Source organism: Apteryx mantelli, chromosome 19 (genome assembly GCF_036417845.1).
Source record: "Apteryx mantelli isolate bAptMan1 chromosome 19, bAptMan1.hap1, whole genome shotgun sequence".
NCBI lineage: Eukaryota > Metazoa > Chordata > Aves > Apterygiformes > Apterygidae > Apteryx > Apteryx mantelli.
In genome coordinates, this window is record NC_089996.1 from 13,496,675 (window position 1) to 13,513,795 (window position 17,121).

At 36.6% G+C, this 17,121-nt stretch overlaps 1 protein-coding gene across 13 annotated transcripts in view; it reads right to left on the reverse strand.

Annotated features, from left to right (window-relative positions):
- Positions 1–1,403: 1,403 nt before the first annotated feature.
- The window catches only part of BPTF (bromodomain PHD finger transcription factor), a 61,771-nt gene continuing 46,053 nt past the window's right edge, over positions 1,404–17,121 (reverse strand). For 9 of the 13 annotated variants that reach the window (XM_067308570.1, XM_067308567.1, XM_067308572.1 and 6 more), the window contains 10 exons: positions 16,505–16,727; positions 15,325–16,217; positions 14,459–14,541; positions 12,806–13,031; positions 12,018–12,370; positions 8,527–8,700; positions 7,479–7,671; positions 6,390–6,474; positions 4,372–4,558; positions 1,404–2,308 (listed from right to left, as the gene is read on the reverse strand). In XM_067308570.1, coding sequence (XP_067164671.1) covers positions 2,272–2,308; positions 4,372–4,558; positions 6,390–6,474; positions 7,479–7,671; positions 8,527–8,700; positions 12,018–12,370; positions 12,806–13,031; positions 14,459–14,541; positions 15,325–16,217; positions 16,505–16,727 — 2,454 coding nt within the window. In that variant the 3' untranslated portion in view covers positions 1,404–2,271. Of the gene's footprint in view, positions 3,070–4,371; positions 4,559–6,389; positions 6,475–7,478; positions 7,672–8,526; positions 8,701–12,017; positions 12,371–12,805; positions 13,032–14,458; positions 14,542–15,324; positions 16,218–16,504; positions 16,728–17,121 lie in introns of all 13 variants that reach the window. The other 4 variants (XM_067308573.1, XM_067308569.1, XM_067308574.1 and 1 more) reach the window with 3 other exon arrangements.

Below are 17,121 nucleotides of genomic sequence, written 5' to 3' on the forward strand. Positions count from 1 at the left end.
TCAGTACCGCCACTTAAAACTATATAACACCACCACTAATAAAGCTAGAAAAATGCCTCTGTATACTATATGGCAACTGAAAACACTAAAGAGGGCTCTTAGCAAGATGAAATTGTATTTATGGGTTATTTCCCTACTCAAACTGATTCACAGGCCATTATACATAATCTGGCAATGCCAAGATGTTAACATTACCAAATGTTTCATTAGAAACACCACCAAATCAATGTCAAACACATTACTTTATTTGTCTAAGGATGATGTGTCCTATAAGGTACAAAAAAAGTACTCTTCAGTTTGCCACAAATTGTTAAAAACATAGCAATCTATTGCCTACAGGTAGGAAAGTTTTAAATGATGTCATATATATATTTATATATGAATAAATAGTACAGAAATATTGTGAAGTTGTGATGAGATGCAGGATATGTTGAAATGCCATTGGAAATTGAGATTTTTCCTTTTTGCATTAAAAAAAAAAAATCACAATGCATACAATATGCAGCATTTTTTTTTAAACGTCAAAGGACAACATAACCTAAATGCAACTACTCTTCTTTAATTTTAAGAAGCATAAATGGATTATTGTTTTCACATCGAACAATTAATTTTTAGTTTTCACATATAGGTTAAATGACAACATTCGTATGTACAAAAAAATGGGTTTTATTAGATAAAATTATCTCAGAAGAACCAGTACACCTGAGCCTGTAAGTGTAAGAAAATGTGGTCAGTAGCAACATCTTTTTAAGAAATTAACAGAAAAGGTTCTTGCATAGCAAGGTGCGAGTTTAAACCCAAAAGGAGCTTATCCATAAATCAGGTAAATCCCAGATCACTGTAAAACAAAAGTTAATTGGGAATTAGTGCAAAAGCTAGTCAAATGGTTGAAGAGCTGCATAAACCATGGCTGATTAACTGCAGACAGTTAATATGACAGTCATTTATATATGCAATGTGAAAGCAATAGCTCAGAAAGAAAAAGCAAAGTCATCTGCAAATTGCATCATCTGTTGACTTCAATTTATCCCTCATGCTAGCACTCCTCATACAGGAAATAATGAGGCCATCTAGAACGCCTTGCAGAGAGAAAATTACCCTTGGTACTTTACACTCCTAGCGTCCTTTGCAAAATATCACCTAATTCAGCAGTGGGCAATGACATTTCACAGAATACTTGCTACCATGTTATCTGTTACAGTAATTTTGGCACCACTGTAGAAATTTTATAAAGGGATAATAGCTGCTTAAGAAAGAAAAGTAGCAAATACTACCTTTGGAGCAAAATAAAGTCAGATCTCCCTGGCCAGTTCCCTCCCTTATTACTTGAATTATCTATACTTCTGAACAGATCCCCCAAAGTGTTACAAACATATTAGCGCACACTCAAAGACACCTACATGTGTGGGGAGAACAATTATCTCCATTTATTTTGTTTCATATACATCCATATTTTGAATTTTAATACAAAAGAAAAAAATTAGAATCTGACAAATGTTTACAAACAAGATACCTTCAAATAGATTTTACTCATTTCAGTCTGGTGCAGAGTAAATGACAAATTGTACTGTTATATTCAAGGCAACAGAGTCTGTAGTCCGTGACCACTTAGCCCAACTTTTATGCAAGCTTAATTGTTTTTATCTACCATGAATGATAAACTCATTGTTGATTCCCAGTTCTGTGTGTGTGCACATGTGTACATAGCAGCTCCTTTCATAGAAAGAAAAGACATCTAGAGGTCTTCTTGTACTTTTACCTACAGGAATCATGTTAAGATACAGAATGGATTACATGTAACCGGGGCTGGATTTTATAAGAAAAAATAATTAGCTGACAAATGAGGGCAGCAATAAAAAAGCGTCTTTTTTGCAACAATAAATAAATACAGTCAAAGTTTTCTGTGTGGACTTTAAACCAGCTTCTTCACTGAAGAACAGACGTGGCATTTCCATGGAGTTAAACTTGACCCCATTTACTGTATCTTTTTTCTTGCTCTCTTTCTCTCTCTCCTTCAAAAAACAAAGTTTTCCTGCTTCTGCCACAATAGTACAACAATTTGATCTTGACAAGAAAGTGGTGCTGCTGATTTTTATTTCTTTGTCCTTTGGACAAAATAAGCCAAGAATATAATTTGACTGTTGTGACCAATAAAAACGCAGTTTACATCAAGTCTTGTCAGGATAACCTGACTAAAAACATCTGGCTTCTTAATTAAAAATTTTCAGACAACCAGATTCTTGCTCGTGTGTTAGGTTAACACGCTGAACTCTAAGAAGCTGTAGACTGCAGTTTGTTGTTATGGGACCTGCAGAATACAGAAGAAAGTGAAGAATTAAGCACCCTTCATTTCTGAGAACACAGTTGCTGCAAGGTGTTGCCAAGGGTAAATCGCTACGAGGGAATTAGTGCCAGGTTGCTTCCATTTGTTTTGTTTTTTCCCCTTCAGAAAAAAGAACACTTAAAATTAAGCATCTCTGAACTTTAGGCACATTTTCACCTACAGCATACAAAAATTCCACTACCTATAAAATGCAGTGTGTCACTGGAATATCCAAAAATGCCTGAAATCAGTTTTATTCTCAAATTTACATAATAGTAGTCCATCAAAAGTAAGGCATAAAGACAATTTATGAGTGTGAATATTTATAATAAGGTGTACTTAGCTTAAATTTATTCAAGAAGTCTTTGGATTAACTTAATATAAAAAAACTGAACAGGCATATTAAAATCACATTTTTGCTAATCAGAGTTCAGCAAAACTCCTCTTTGACATTCACAGTTTTATTAGTGACTGAAAATAAAACAATAAAATACACGGTTTCCAAGATTAATTTTTCATTTTTTTTCCATACAGTATTCCAGGAATGGGACAATTTTGTTAATACATTTATATTTACCAGCATGACTGCTGATAAAAAAAAACCCAACCCCCCAACATTTAGTTTTCAGACAAAAGATCTGGATTTTTAGGGCAGTTTAATGTCATCAAATTGTACAATAAAAGAAAGTGACCCCAACATCCAGTTCTGATTCCAGTTAAAAAGTTCAGACTAAAGATATCACAATCTGCAAGAAAAGAAAGAACATGGATGGTATAAATGAAAAACAATAACAAATAAGATGCAGCAATGAAATTAGTGTGCAAGCAGTGAATGCTGGATAACCAGCTAAAGCAAGATGACAGAAACATGAAAACTACCTGAAAAATCACTACTACAGTCTTAAATTAGAAAGAAAAATGCCAGATTAATTCATTTACTCTCATCCCTTCTTGCCAATACTACTCTCAATAGTAGACAGCTCCCATAACTATGGATATAAAGTGAAGCTGTCCATTTAGTTGATTACAACTGGATTTAATCCTGCATTAATCTAGACTAGCAGTCTGTTAGTTTTGACTGTTACAGTCAAATGGACAACTGTCCATATACAACTACTGTACATACACAGATCTCTGAGTAATGCTGAAAGGCATTCAACTTTGGTAATTCAGTTACAGTTGGCTTATATTAAAACTTAGCAGCAATATAGGAGCAATCTGTATACTCCATTAGAGTTCTGAGTAAGCTAGTTTTAGTTTCAGGAACAAATACCACATTACAATTTGACTACAGCAGTACAACTCTCATGTACACACTACTAGACAGACTCAGAAAGCAGCAGATTGAAATCTCTAGTAGAGGTGCATGGTTTTTTTCAGGAATGTGTATTTTAGGGAAACACTCTACATCAGTCTTTCTACAGAAAAACAGCATTAAAAAAGGAAATTTCATTTTAAATAGTCAATTATGAATTATGTTTCGCTTTCCACATCTTACTTTAAAGCCCACTTACTCCTCTCTTTCAAATACAGTGAGTTACAAAAAGGTAGTTTTCAAGTATGTGAGAAGGTAGTAAAAACTAAGAAGTATTTTATTTTTTGTTACTGGATTATAAGCTTCATGGAAGGATTGCCTTTTTCTAGTATCTGAAAAGGATTTTGTTTACAACAGAAGTTATCAAAACTGAGAACAACACAGCATTCTCTTGATCAGAAATAATTCTTATTTTATTTAGCTTTGCTGAAGCAATGACTTAAAATGTCACTCAACTTTTCTTCAGTTATGATAGTGGTCCAAATTCATGCCTAACAACTCATCTTGAACAAACATTACAAAATAACCTTAACAAAATCCTACTTAATCCTTAAATTTGACTGAAACCAATGGCTGGATATTATAGAACAGATGGGGGGGGGGGGGGGGGACATTGCCCAGGCAAGTGCATGCAGAAGCAGATACCTGTATTAATGCAAGGCAGGCTTACAAAAGCGTTACGGAGATTTTATGGGACAACGGAGCAGGTATGACTAGGAACATTTTTGCTTACCTGCTTGCCTTAAATCCTTTTAGTTTCTGTACAAAGAATGATTCAAGAACTTCTGCACATTGGTAGAAAGGCGAGTCACTTGGATTGTAGTAGCGACAGTTATCAAAAATTTTGGTCATATCTGCCACAAACTCCGTGACCTTTTTGTAGTAACGTTTCAGTATTCTTTCTTCCATGGTGGCAAGGTCTTCAAACAAACCAAGAATTATTAAATTGAGACATTTTCATGTTCAGATTCAGGAGTTCACACTATCAGAATGCTAGAAACCAGGCCTAGATAAGTTAGACACCTTTGCTGGAATACGCCTTACCCCAGGCTGTAACAGGGTGGCCTGCCTAAGCTTCCTTCCAATAGATGCTTTAGCTACACATGACCTATTCATGTACAAGTAACACACAGATAGCAAAAGCGGCTTTGAAAAACCTGAGTTCTTGCGGGAAGCGATTTACTTCTTATAAAGAAATTAAGGAAAAAAAATCAGATAATCTTGATTTTGATACTTGTACTTTGTTTTCTTTACAGCCCTCATTCAGCTAATGACTATATATACATGAATTTTAGTCTGTCTAATCCTTCTGATTATTTTTTATTTGAATCCATGACTGGTTTTGAATGAATTATCAGTTTCCATGGGGATATACACATTACCACATGGCACAGACAGATTTCAAGTGCAGGATCATGCAAAATGCCAATGTTCTCATTCTTACTGACTAGACAGATTAAAGAAAGAGGAATGGTGAATTAAGCAGTAATGGCCCTATTTTCATGCAAATGTAAATTCAGTAGAGGGGGAGGAATGGGAACTGCCAACCATAAATATAGCTGTCTAAATGTATAGTGACACTTTCAGCTGGAAAAAAAAGAATGACCTACCTTTGGGAAAATGCCTTTAAAGTGCTTATTTTGAATTGCCACTAGTGCCAAAATGCATGAAAACAAGCATAGCTTGGCCTAGATTACCTAGTGATAACAAGCATATTTTCCTGCTACTTAAATCTGAAAGTGCTGAATGCACTCTCATTAGTTTCATTCATTTACTATATGCCTAATTATTTTATAATTTTAGCTTTCTTTATAAGCTTTAACCCACACAAAAGGACAGTTAATTAACACACATTAGATATTCATGCTGTCAGTGTTTCTCTAAGCAAGTTAATCATCAACATATAAAACTAAAGGAACCATTTTCAGTTACTGGCCATGGCCAATTATGGAACACGAGGTGTTTAGCAGTTTCAGAATGGCACAATCCAAAACTTTGGAAGAGAAAAGGACACCATTTCTAAATGAAGTCTCATTTTCAGGCAGAAAACTACAATTTTGCCAGGAGATCAGATTTAACTTTCCTATTTCTAGAACACTAAAGCTTCAACATCTCCTCTTCCAGTTTCCCTCCATATAAAGAACATTTAAACCAATTCTTGTTTATATAGCTTTAAAGGCAAATTAAAAATTTACAAATAATACAAAATTGTAATCAGATCAAAAAATTGTAATCAGATCAAATCAGACGAGTCATTTTAAATCTTTAAATCATTTTAAACTTCATCTTAAATTGCATGTCACACTTTAGCTGCATTAACACTATTTCCTCCTCAATCTCTAGAGTACATACCTCACACTTTGAAGAAGCAACTAATACACAGAAAAACAGAAAATACAGGCAAAGCACAGGGTAACAAAATCATCCTCTTGAAATAACTATAAAAGTAAAACAGTTTAAAGAGAATTCGGTCCTACTGTTTCACCAAACTTCGTATTTTACACATTAGACAGACTGTATCCAGGGTTAAGGAGTCAGCCTACAAGCAGATAAATTAACTCTAACATGAACTTCTAAATATATCAACAGGAAATCACATTGTCTTGGTTCACCTAACTACAAAAAAAGTATATCCTGCAAAATGTATTTTTAAGATCCCTGGATGGAAATGGTTATCAGGTAATGAATTAGAAATTCATATCACTAGAAACCCCGATCCACTCACTCATACCATCACCCATAAACACTTACCCATTGGTTCTTTAATAACACCATAATAATCTGGTGCGTCATTTGGATCTACTGGTTCCAAGAATGGCCATGCCATCTTGTGAGCCTGTCAAGACAAGAAGATATAATTACACACACAAAAAAAGAAAGGTGCAGCAGCAGTTACATGTTTTCATTATACTTTTGTCTGCAGGGGTCTAGAGTTGAATTTAAAGAAGTGCAGGGTTACCTGAAGAGGTAACTAGTTATCATGACTGTCTCAAGTTTTAAAGCTCAATTTGGGATAATGAGTAGTTTGACTTCATGATAGAAAACAACATGAAATTCAGAGATAATGGGATACTGGACTAAGACTGTATAGAGAAGTACGTGATGAATTCACTGGAAGAGGCTGAGGCTTCATACCTGGAAATTGGACAGAGTTTTCAATTTCAAGTACTCTAAAATTAATTTATCTTCAAAAACATTTACATAAAATATAGGACAATGCAAAATATTTCTCTTTTAAGATTTCTGTTACCATACAATTTTTTTTATTATCAAAAATTTAATTATTAAATTCTTTACAGATGTAATGGAAAAGGCGTATTTGGGAGTGATATATAAACCAGAAACATACTGCAACAGACTATGTGATATAATTCTTCTCATCAGTATGCCATCATTTCCATGCTGATAATGACTTTCTGTGAGAATACTGTATTAAAGAAAGTTTAATTACTGTGAAATGGGAGTACAGAAGCTTCGACCAGAAATCATATAAAGTAATCTGAGAACAGAACTTTGCACCTTCTACATCATGTGCAGTTTCACTACCACTCTGCCTTTTGGTACTCTGAGTAAACCTGCTTCCTTAAAAGCCATCCACTGAAGAGAAATTGCTGAGTTTCACTAACTCAGAAGCGGTGATCTCCTAATTATCATAAAATGTTATTCTGTAAAATAAAGCTAATTGAGTTTGCAGCTGACATACTGGCATTTCTCACAAAAAACAAAGGCAAAAAACCCCTTGCTGTTTCCTTTTCAAAAGGTCTCCAACAACTGGAAGATAAACCAAGACTTACTCCCCACGATTTATCAGATAAGCTTTGCTGCAATCCTTATTCTCACCTGTAAGGAACGTAGTACTCTTCTTAAACCTTCATAATCTTTATCAGTTAGTGGACTGAGTACAGTCATGGCATCTTCTGTGGACTGACATTGTGGACACACATATTCATCAATGAGATCTGCCTCACTTTGTAAAATGCCAACACAGCGCCCATGATACCAGTTCTGACATCGGTCGCAGCCAATGTAAAATCTGCAAGATCCGAAAAAAAAAATGTTAGTGACTTGTTCTACTTAAAGATTACATTTAAAAACATAAACCTGCAATCCCCTGCACATGAGCAGATACTTTGCATGATTAAATACAACAGTGTAGCATGTGACATTTCAGATTGACAAATGCTTATTAAACTACTCAACTGCTTTTGCATTTACAAACACACTAAATTACCAGACAATTTCATTTCAAAGCTAGTTACTAAATTTTACACTAGAGACACTTTCAAGCAATCAGGGTTTCAAAAAATCATTCGTCTCTTTAGAGCTGGAAGGAACAGTGTAACACCAGAACTCTCACCCAACCAAGAATCCAAAACAATTCAAGATGCATTTTGTGCAAACTGGACTACAACCTAGGGCTCCCGTTACCCTCTGCACAAACGTTTTTCATATGGAAGGTTCAGTGTTGCAGCTGAATGCAGAAGGGGTATTCTGTGACACAGAGCATTACAATAACAGATACCAACCACATACCCCCCTACTAAAATTATGCTTTCTGTCTAGATCAAACAGACTATAGTACAAAAAATTCCACTAAATGCTACATTTGTGTTTTAATCTTTCTAGTTCTCCCTTGTTAAAATTAATTCCAAATGAAAGTTCTTGGGTTTTTTACAAAGCATTTGGACCACCTTGAAAACTTCCACTTTTCCTAAATATTTACTGTATAGAAACATTTTGGGGAAGAAAATTACTGAAAAGGCATTTGTATTACTAATGAATACAATATATGCAGAATAACTTCTTTTTTCTTTGTAAGGAACAGGTAACCAAAGTCAGAGCAGTTTGCTACCTAAACATTAAATAAGAGGTTCTTATCAGAACTCACTGTGACTCATCATAAGGTGTTCTGCAGATACAGTACAATTCCTCACTGCTGCCCTCTTGTGCCCGTTTACAATCATTACAGATGTACACATCCATTTTCTTAGCCTCCTTTTCTGTGATGCCAACACATTCTCCATGATACCAGTTAGTACAAAGATCACAGCCAATATAGAACCTAAAAGTATTCACAATGAAAATGACAATGTAATTGTCATTTCAAATGGCATGGCACTTTTCCCTGCGCTTCTCTTTGATGCACTTTCTTTCTGCAGTTTTCTGTCTCACTTTCCTTGCTTCCTACCATTCTATCCTTGCAAGCTAACATCTCATGCTGCAGCTATACTGTCAATGAGGTCGCTTGGGTCAATTTTAGATTGACAGTTTATTAAAATGCACATCAGTATGTAACCAAACTTTGACAAGCTGGGCTAAAAACATATGTCTCCAATGTGTGTGTGAAAAACTGTAAAAGGCACAAAAAGACAAGGCCAAAGGAAAAGATTTACATTTTCAAAACTGTAGCTCAAAAGCCACTTAAACATTTCCTTAAGATTTGAAAATGTAGGTCTCAGTTAATTTAAAAAACAAAGCAAAGCGCAAACACCAACTAGGAGTTACAAGTATACTACAGAGAACATGCATACCAGCCATGTGTAGAATACATATTGGTATAACATGATATGAAAGAAAACTGTGTCAGGACATGGTTGTCATAATTTTAATTTTTTTTTGTGGGGGCCCTTGAAAAACAGAGACATTCAGCTACCCAAAATTGCAACAAATTGGAAAGTTGACCGTTCTGCAGACAATAAATGCCTACCCTCAGACAAAACTACGTGACGGAACCAGATATGGTATGACACAAAGCGAAGGGAACCGGATACAGAATCATGTAAATGGCACCTTGCACAGAATGATGTGACAAAACTGTAAAATATTATGCAAGAATGTTTGACATTTTGTGTATGGATACCTCCAAACATACCTACCACCAGCCACAATCAACCAGAGGGGCAAAGTTACTCAGCCATTCTCTGCCTAAGCAAAAGCGAGCTGCCTCAGAATCTGTCTTCCTAGATTTTAAGACCACCCACCATATACTGCTTCATGATTGACTGTGATTCTGGTTCGTCAGTCTGCAACATTAACCACCGGACAGTACAAACTAGCAACAGGGCAGTAGCTAGCACATGTTCAACAAAACAAGCACCTAATTTCTTGGGCCTCTGCATCTGTCCCAGATGCTCAAGTCCTGCCTTTTCTCTTAATTTTCAGTCAGGCAAATCCCCAAATCGAACAAACCAACCTTCCGTAAAGAATGGACGGATACAGCTCCTTCTACCAACTATCAACAACAATTCAGCCAGTTTCCTTTTCCCAAAGCTAATTGCACCTAGTTGCTCCTGGCGCTCTGCAAGCACATTTATGCCTAGATTTAGATGTTAAACCTTGCCCCTAGAACGTGGAACAGGCTTCACATTGTAACAAATACGCTGGAATATAAATATGAACCTTAGAAGGATACCCTTACTGACCACCCTCAAAAGCAATGAGCAAAGCACTACAACACCCGACTGCCATAAGCGAGAACTATAAACACAAAAGCTCTGAAATAAAATAAACAACGTAAAGAATGATCTTTGTCGATTTTCTACATCCTAAAAAATGTATAGGATACTAGTAATACACTATAAACTATTTTCTAAAGCTGCACTTCCATCTTTTCTGAAGTAGAAATTAGACACCAGCACAAAAAGAAGTATTTGGTGCCCACGTACGTGCGTACATATATATAATTTGTTTACCAGAACACTTTTGAAATGTGACTAAAGCCCTTTCCAAATGGTGAAAAAATAATGCAGTTCAACAGTACAGCCATTGTTTATAAGAAGGTAAAATTCAGAACTCGAAAAAGCAGAGCAGTAGAACGGAATTTCACTGCTAAACATACTGCTAAGTCTTTAACATTTAATTTTCTTGAAATTTTATTCTGTGCATTTAAGCACAGTTCTCCATTCTGTATGCCAAAATTCACTGTGGCCACATTTTTCATTGGCTTACTCAAATGCCCACTGAAGTTAATAGAAAGAATTAGTCTGACAATGAAATACTTCTGCTCGTAAAAATTGCTCATCTCCTTTTATTTTTGTGATGATCGTATTGCTCACTAACAACAGAAGCAGGAGCACACAGGTCTGTGTTCAATGTCACCACAAAATGAGAACAGGGTATCCTCCTAAGTTTACCGAACGACAGAAAACCTAATAAAACAGTCTTATTTTAAGTGAGATATGCGAGATATTCATCTCTTAGAAGTAATAGTGAATTAGCAACCTGGACATCCGAAGCCTGCTATTTAAAGAATGGAGGTAGCAGAGACAGCAGTCTAAACCTTCCCACACTGACATAATGCTGCAATGATCTGAGCTACTGAACACCCAAGGTGGGAGAAAAAAACCAAAGACCTCAACTTCATTAAAAAAATCAAATCAAATAAAAGGCTAGAAGGAATCTCAGGAGATCCTCTACTTCTGGCCCTAAATTTTGAATGAAGGCCCATTACTGGAGTGAAAGCACTACTCCGCCTCTGTGGTTCATTTCTGTTATTAACATTTACATTTAAACCACCAGCACAGGCACCAATTAATACGTTTTGGTATTGTAACTTGAGAAAAGTACTCACTTGGAACTGGTCTGAAGTCAAATTTATTTTACATACATCTACACAGCTATCTGGTGTTAACTATTACTAACTCATGACGTTGGTCATTACTAGCCTAGGCAGGTACGCACAACACTATCCCACCGCAATCCACTGAATCTTCCACTCCACTACTTACTCAGTTTCTTCACAAACTTTGTATAGAGCATTTCCTCTTTCACAGGATGTTTTTTTTTCCTTTTTCACAGTTAGAATCAAACATTAAAGAGAACTGCAGCTTTCACTTTGCCAAATGCTTATGCATTCAACTTTTTGATCAGGTCTGGTACATAGCACATGGAAACCATTGCTACCTTAAACATTGCCAAAGTGAACCACAGTCCAGTAACTCGGAATCCCCTTTACTGGCTAGTGATTTATAAAAGAGTCATTTATTGGAAGACGGTACCGAAGCTACTTCTAAAGAACATCAGCCGCCTGTTCACAAGAAATTGCTCAAACCCATAGTCACTTGCTTCCGAGGCAGAGGCAAAACGGCAAAAGAAAGAATAACAGAGCGGAGGAAAAAAAAAAAGAAGAAGAGTATGTGCATGTGAGACAGAAAGGTCATACAATGGAAACATGCAAACAAGTAAAAATATAAATCACACAAGTTAATAGTTCTGTAACTGCTAGTGGAACCCAGAGACTTTATTCTTTAATACCTTAGTGATCACTGCAATAACACCTGATACTCTACCTCCAATTCTAAAACTACCTTAGACTAATAGCTAAATACTAAGCCTAAATCAAACAATACACAATAAAAGCCCATGGCATTCACTACTCACTTAGATTCATCATAAGGCGTTTTACAGATGCAGTAAAGCTTTGTGTCCTTCTTTGTTTCCTTTGAGGTAGTAGAAATCATTTTCTTTTTCTTGGACTTGGAAGCTGACAAATCTTTCTCCTCATCTCGTTTTCTCTTCTGGGAGGATACTGGCATTGGGACTGTGGTGGAGGAGGACGTGACATTGGCTGCGTGTTGCTGTGGTGGTGGTGGCAGTGGCGGTGGTGGCGGTGGAGGAGGTGCAGCGGCTGCAGCTGCGGCTGCAGCAGCAGCAGCGGCTGCTGCCGCAGCAGCAGCTGCCTGTGCCTTTTCCTTTTCTTTCTTAATTTTAGTCAAGTCTTTCTTTAGCTCCTCCTGAAGTACATTAAACAAATAAATACAGAGGGAGAGACTTCATAAGATTATGCCAGGACAGGAATAAAATCTAGACATAAATCCCCACGCTTGAGCAAAAGAAAACAATTTAAATCATTTAAATGTGCGAAGTTTTTAAGGTACATAACCTACAATTCGCATAAAATTAAGGGATGGCACTCTGACTACTATGACACATTAGCTGTAATTTATCAGCAACTGTTTCCTGAAAAAAAGTATTTTCAGTCCAGATGAAAACTAGAAGCATACAAAGAAGGACATCTATTGGTTTAGCAGAGATCCATGCATTCAAAACCAGAACTTCTTCCTGTACTTTTCCTTAAAAGCTCACTGAGCAAATAAATTTAAAATTAACACAGAAACGTTCTCCCCTAATGTAAAATCAAGTTAGTCTTTGAGAAGAACTGTCCTTACCTGCACTTCAATTTGTAGATCTTTGTCCAGAAGTGCTCTTTTTTTCAATATTTCAGCTTTCAGCTGTTCTTTATGCTTGAAAAGCAGAGCCGAGAGCTTGGTAGCATTCTGCTTACTGCGCTTCTGTTCCACGCTCTCTTCTCGCTTTCGTTTCTTAGCTGCCTGTTTTTCTTCTTTATCTATCTTATCCAGAATATATTTCATCACTTGGTTGCATACAATCATTCTAGGGAAGGAATAAAGAAAAAGCACATTGTGCTGAGCTGTCTGTTTATCCCAAGTTCAGCATGCAGAATTATTTAACTCTCTAGGCTCTGCAAGTTGCAAGAGACTAGAATTTCTTAAAACAAAACATTACAAGGTAAATTTTGTAGCAGACATTGTTCCCACTCATTCTTATTTATTAGAGCACCACAGGGACAGACAGGAAGTCCTTAGGCTGGTTAAAGAAGGTCAGTCCCAATTTCACTTCAGAACCGATCTGAGTACTAATCCTTCCTCCCTTTCCCCTATAACACTCCAAACAAAGTCTAGGCTTCAATATGATGAGAGAGATTTTCATTCGCTTCAGTTTCCACAAACATGTTTGAAAGAGCTGAATTCTTTGGTTATTCTGATGCACAGTGAAAACAAATTGGAAGCCCGTAACTTGCTCCAGAACATAAATTTCCACGGTGGAGAGCACCACTAAGTTATCACGTTTTGGCATAAGGAATGACGAACATTTTTCAGTGTATAGAATTCAGTACAAAACAGTTTAATTTCTTCATTAATGAAAAATCTGGATTATTTTTTACATCTGTTTATTGTACACCCTAAGTACAACCTGGGGTGTCAGACTTCTATCCATCTAAACACAGATTTGGCTGTCTGCCATTATTAAATGACCAATATATGACAATACATTTTATTCTTTTCTCTATGAAATCGTGAACACTAAATAGTACCAACTGATACTGGCGTAACCAGCTAATCTTATTCTCCGATTCGACGATCAAAACTTTATAAAAACACTAATCTTTTTGTTACAAACTGGATAACAAGTGTGTGTTGTCAACTGAAGCAACTACATGAATGAAAAGGGATCAAAATAATCCCAAGATAACAAGTGACAAACATTCTAAATTTGCATTTAGCAGCTTCAGACACGAAATCTCCTAAATTGTGGAATACTGTTATCTTCAGTCTCATCACTTCTCTCTACAGGGTGGGATGTAAAGTATTAAAAAAAGGAGACAAAGTGATGCCAAAGGACAAAATGGAAATAAATTGCCATAATAAAGGACAGATGAAAAAACAGGCTTTGCTGCAATAGAACTATTCATTCTTCATTCTGTGCTGCTTTAAGGATGGTTATCTTGAATATTTCCAAAACTGTGGCTAGCTCCAAACACATGCATATTACATTTCATTTTTTTAAGAAATGAATAATCAAAATAAAATTAAGAACATACAAGGATTCAGTCACTTACAGGTAGGAATATCATTACTAAAGCAATAGTTCTCACCAGTTACCTTTGAGTATTACTTTAGTCAATTTTAAAATAGAACAATATCTACAAGCAGGTTTCTACAAAACAGTGTTTCATTACACCGCCATTAAAAGATGCTATAAATGCAAACATCTACAGACGCACTATGATGCATACTCACCTCTGATTTTCCTCCCTCTCAGCTGGAGTCAGTGTCTTCTTCTGCTTCAAGTGTTCTATCACAGCATTCTGTTTCATAACCACCTGTAAGATCATACAGAATCCAAAATAAAATGTGAAAACTTTAGCCGGTATTTGATAATACTACTGGGAGAACCAGGACATTTCCTAAATTAAAAAAAAAGTACTATTTATTTCAATAAGTGACAAAATAAAACTGACTTTATCAGGCCAGTGCTTGTTTAAAGCAATTATTTACCTTGAAATTGAAAACCTACCCCTTCTCCTTCCCCCCCCCAACCCAAACAGAGTAAGAAATTTGCTTATGCTCAATTGAAACCCAGGGACTAAATGTAAATTGACATTACTTCTTCAGTGACTGGTTGTTTGTTCATATATATTTTTATATATATATAAAGAACGAGAAGAGTCCAGTATATATATATATATAATATATTTTATATATATATGTTTTTAAAAGCCCCGCAGCCATCCAACAGCATTACATTTCAGATACCTCTTTGAAACCTCAGTTTCCTATAGCAGGCAATGAAAGTGCCGTGTGTTCTGAACATCAGCTCCCCTATCTATAACCTATCTTTTCTGAACTGAGAATAAGATATACTGTCCCAGCAGCTAGTGGTAAGTCGAATTGAGGTGCCAGAAGACTGCAGACATGGTACAATTGACTTGATATGCTGAATTAACTTAGAATATTTTATTAGACTGTCAAAACTAATCGTGCACTAACTCTAAAAGAATCAAATTAACTGCCTATCAAATGTATTAACATTGTTAACAAGAACAGGCATTTAAAATGAGATTTGTTTCATTAATTAATTTTTAATTTCCTTCTGTTAACTTTACCTGTTTCTGGATAATGTCACTTTGATTAGAAGCCTGAAGGGTGTGCTCACGCTTAATTTCTATCTGTTGCTGCTTTTTCTTCTGTTGCTGCTCCCTGAGCTGCTGAACTCTCTGCAGCTGCTCCTGAACACTAGCTGCTTGAACTGTTACCACATTCTGAATCTGGTGAGCCTGTACTGGGCTAGTTTGTTGAATCTGAATAGGTAACTGAAGCTTGATCTGCTGGGGCACACTGCCTTGTTGGGCTTGTATCTGAGCCACAACATGTGACTGAAGCTGAGAGAGAACTTGGACTTGTTGCTGAAGCTGAGGCACTGTAATAACTTTTGTTGGAGGCTGCTGAAGTTGCAGCTGAGGACGAGTTGGGGATTGCACAGGAACCTGATTTAAACTTTGAGTAGTTGGAAGGGTTGAGACCGAAGTCTGAACCTGAGGTTGTGATTGCTGCAGCTGAGCTTGAATTTGTATGGGAGCATGGGGCTGCATCTGAATCTGTTGTTGGGTTGTAGTCTGCACCTGAGCTGGTTGTTGAGGCTGGGCTTGGGACTGGCCTTGTGGAGGGATGGCAGTCTGCGGCTGACTCTGGACTTGCACTGGAGATTGCCCTTGAGCCTGGGTCTGTGTCGGAGATTGAACTGTCACTGGAGATTTAGCTGACTGTGCTTCAGGTGTGGCTGGAGAGTCAGCAGATGTTGGAGTTTGAGATTCAGGCTGGGTCTGAGTTTCAGGCTGAAGTGGTGGCTGAGGTGCCTGTGGCTGAGCTGGTGGCACAGGTGAAATACTCTGATTCTGCACTTGGGGCTGAGATTGCTGTTGACTCGGAGGCTGTGGCTGAATTGGTGGCAGTGCTGATGCTGGTTGTGCCTGTAAAGCTTGCTTCTGTTCTCCTGTAGCTGTGAAGGATAAAAACAAAGTATTCCATTCATTTCAAATGGCAGCTCACAAACCTTACAAATTTGAACAATTAGAATTTCTGAATTTGATGAAGCAGCTTTAGAACTACTTCAGAACCTACCCTTTAGGACTACTGTAAAGCTCTATGCAGAAACTCAAAAGAGTTCTAAGCTTATAATATACTTCCAACAAATTTGCTTTAGTAAGAAACCTTCTCCAACTGCACAAAAAAACCCATGCAACCTAAATTGAATTTTTTTTTTCTGCTGAACAGACCAATGCTTACCTGAGGTTGACGTGGAAACTGTTGTTGTAGTGGTGCTAGCTGTAGTAGCTGCTGCTGGTAGTGGGGTGAAAAGGAATCTTTGAATTGTACCATTTGGCATAGCTGCTTGCATTAGCTGTTGCCCTGGACCTGGTATTACAGTCACACCCTGAGGGATTAATTGTAACTGACCAGTAGTTTGACCTTGTCCCTGAATTACCACAGTTAATCCTTGACTGCCACCCTAAAAAAAAAAAAAAAAAAAAAAAAAGTAAATATTCATGTATTAATGATATAATTCTTAGACAGACTTTGCTGAAAACTAGGATAATTGGGGTTTTGGATTTCAGAATTCAATACTTCAACCATATATCATATTCTTAAATTCCAAAAGCAGGAACCGAGATCAGGAGATGGTAAAATATTCTTTCAATAATTCTATCAACAGATTAGTGGGTTGGGTTTAGTTATAAAATTTTTCATCCAAATACTGACAAGAACTTTATCCAGAAAGCAGCTAAAATGGAACATATCTGTTTCTAGAATTTACAAGCAATACAGAGCGTGGATAATTTTAGACATACTATTAATCACCTTCTCAAGAGCCCAAACAGTTTGTGCAAAAACTCTCTACACTG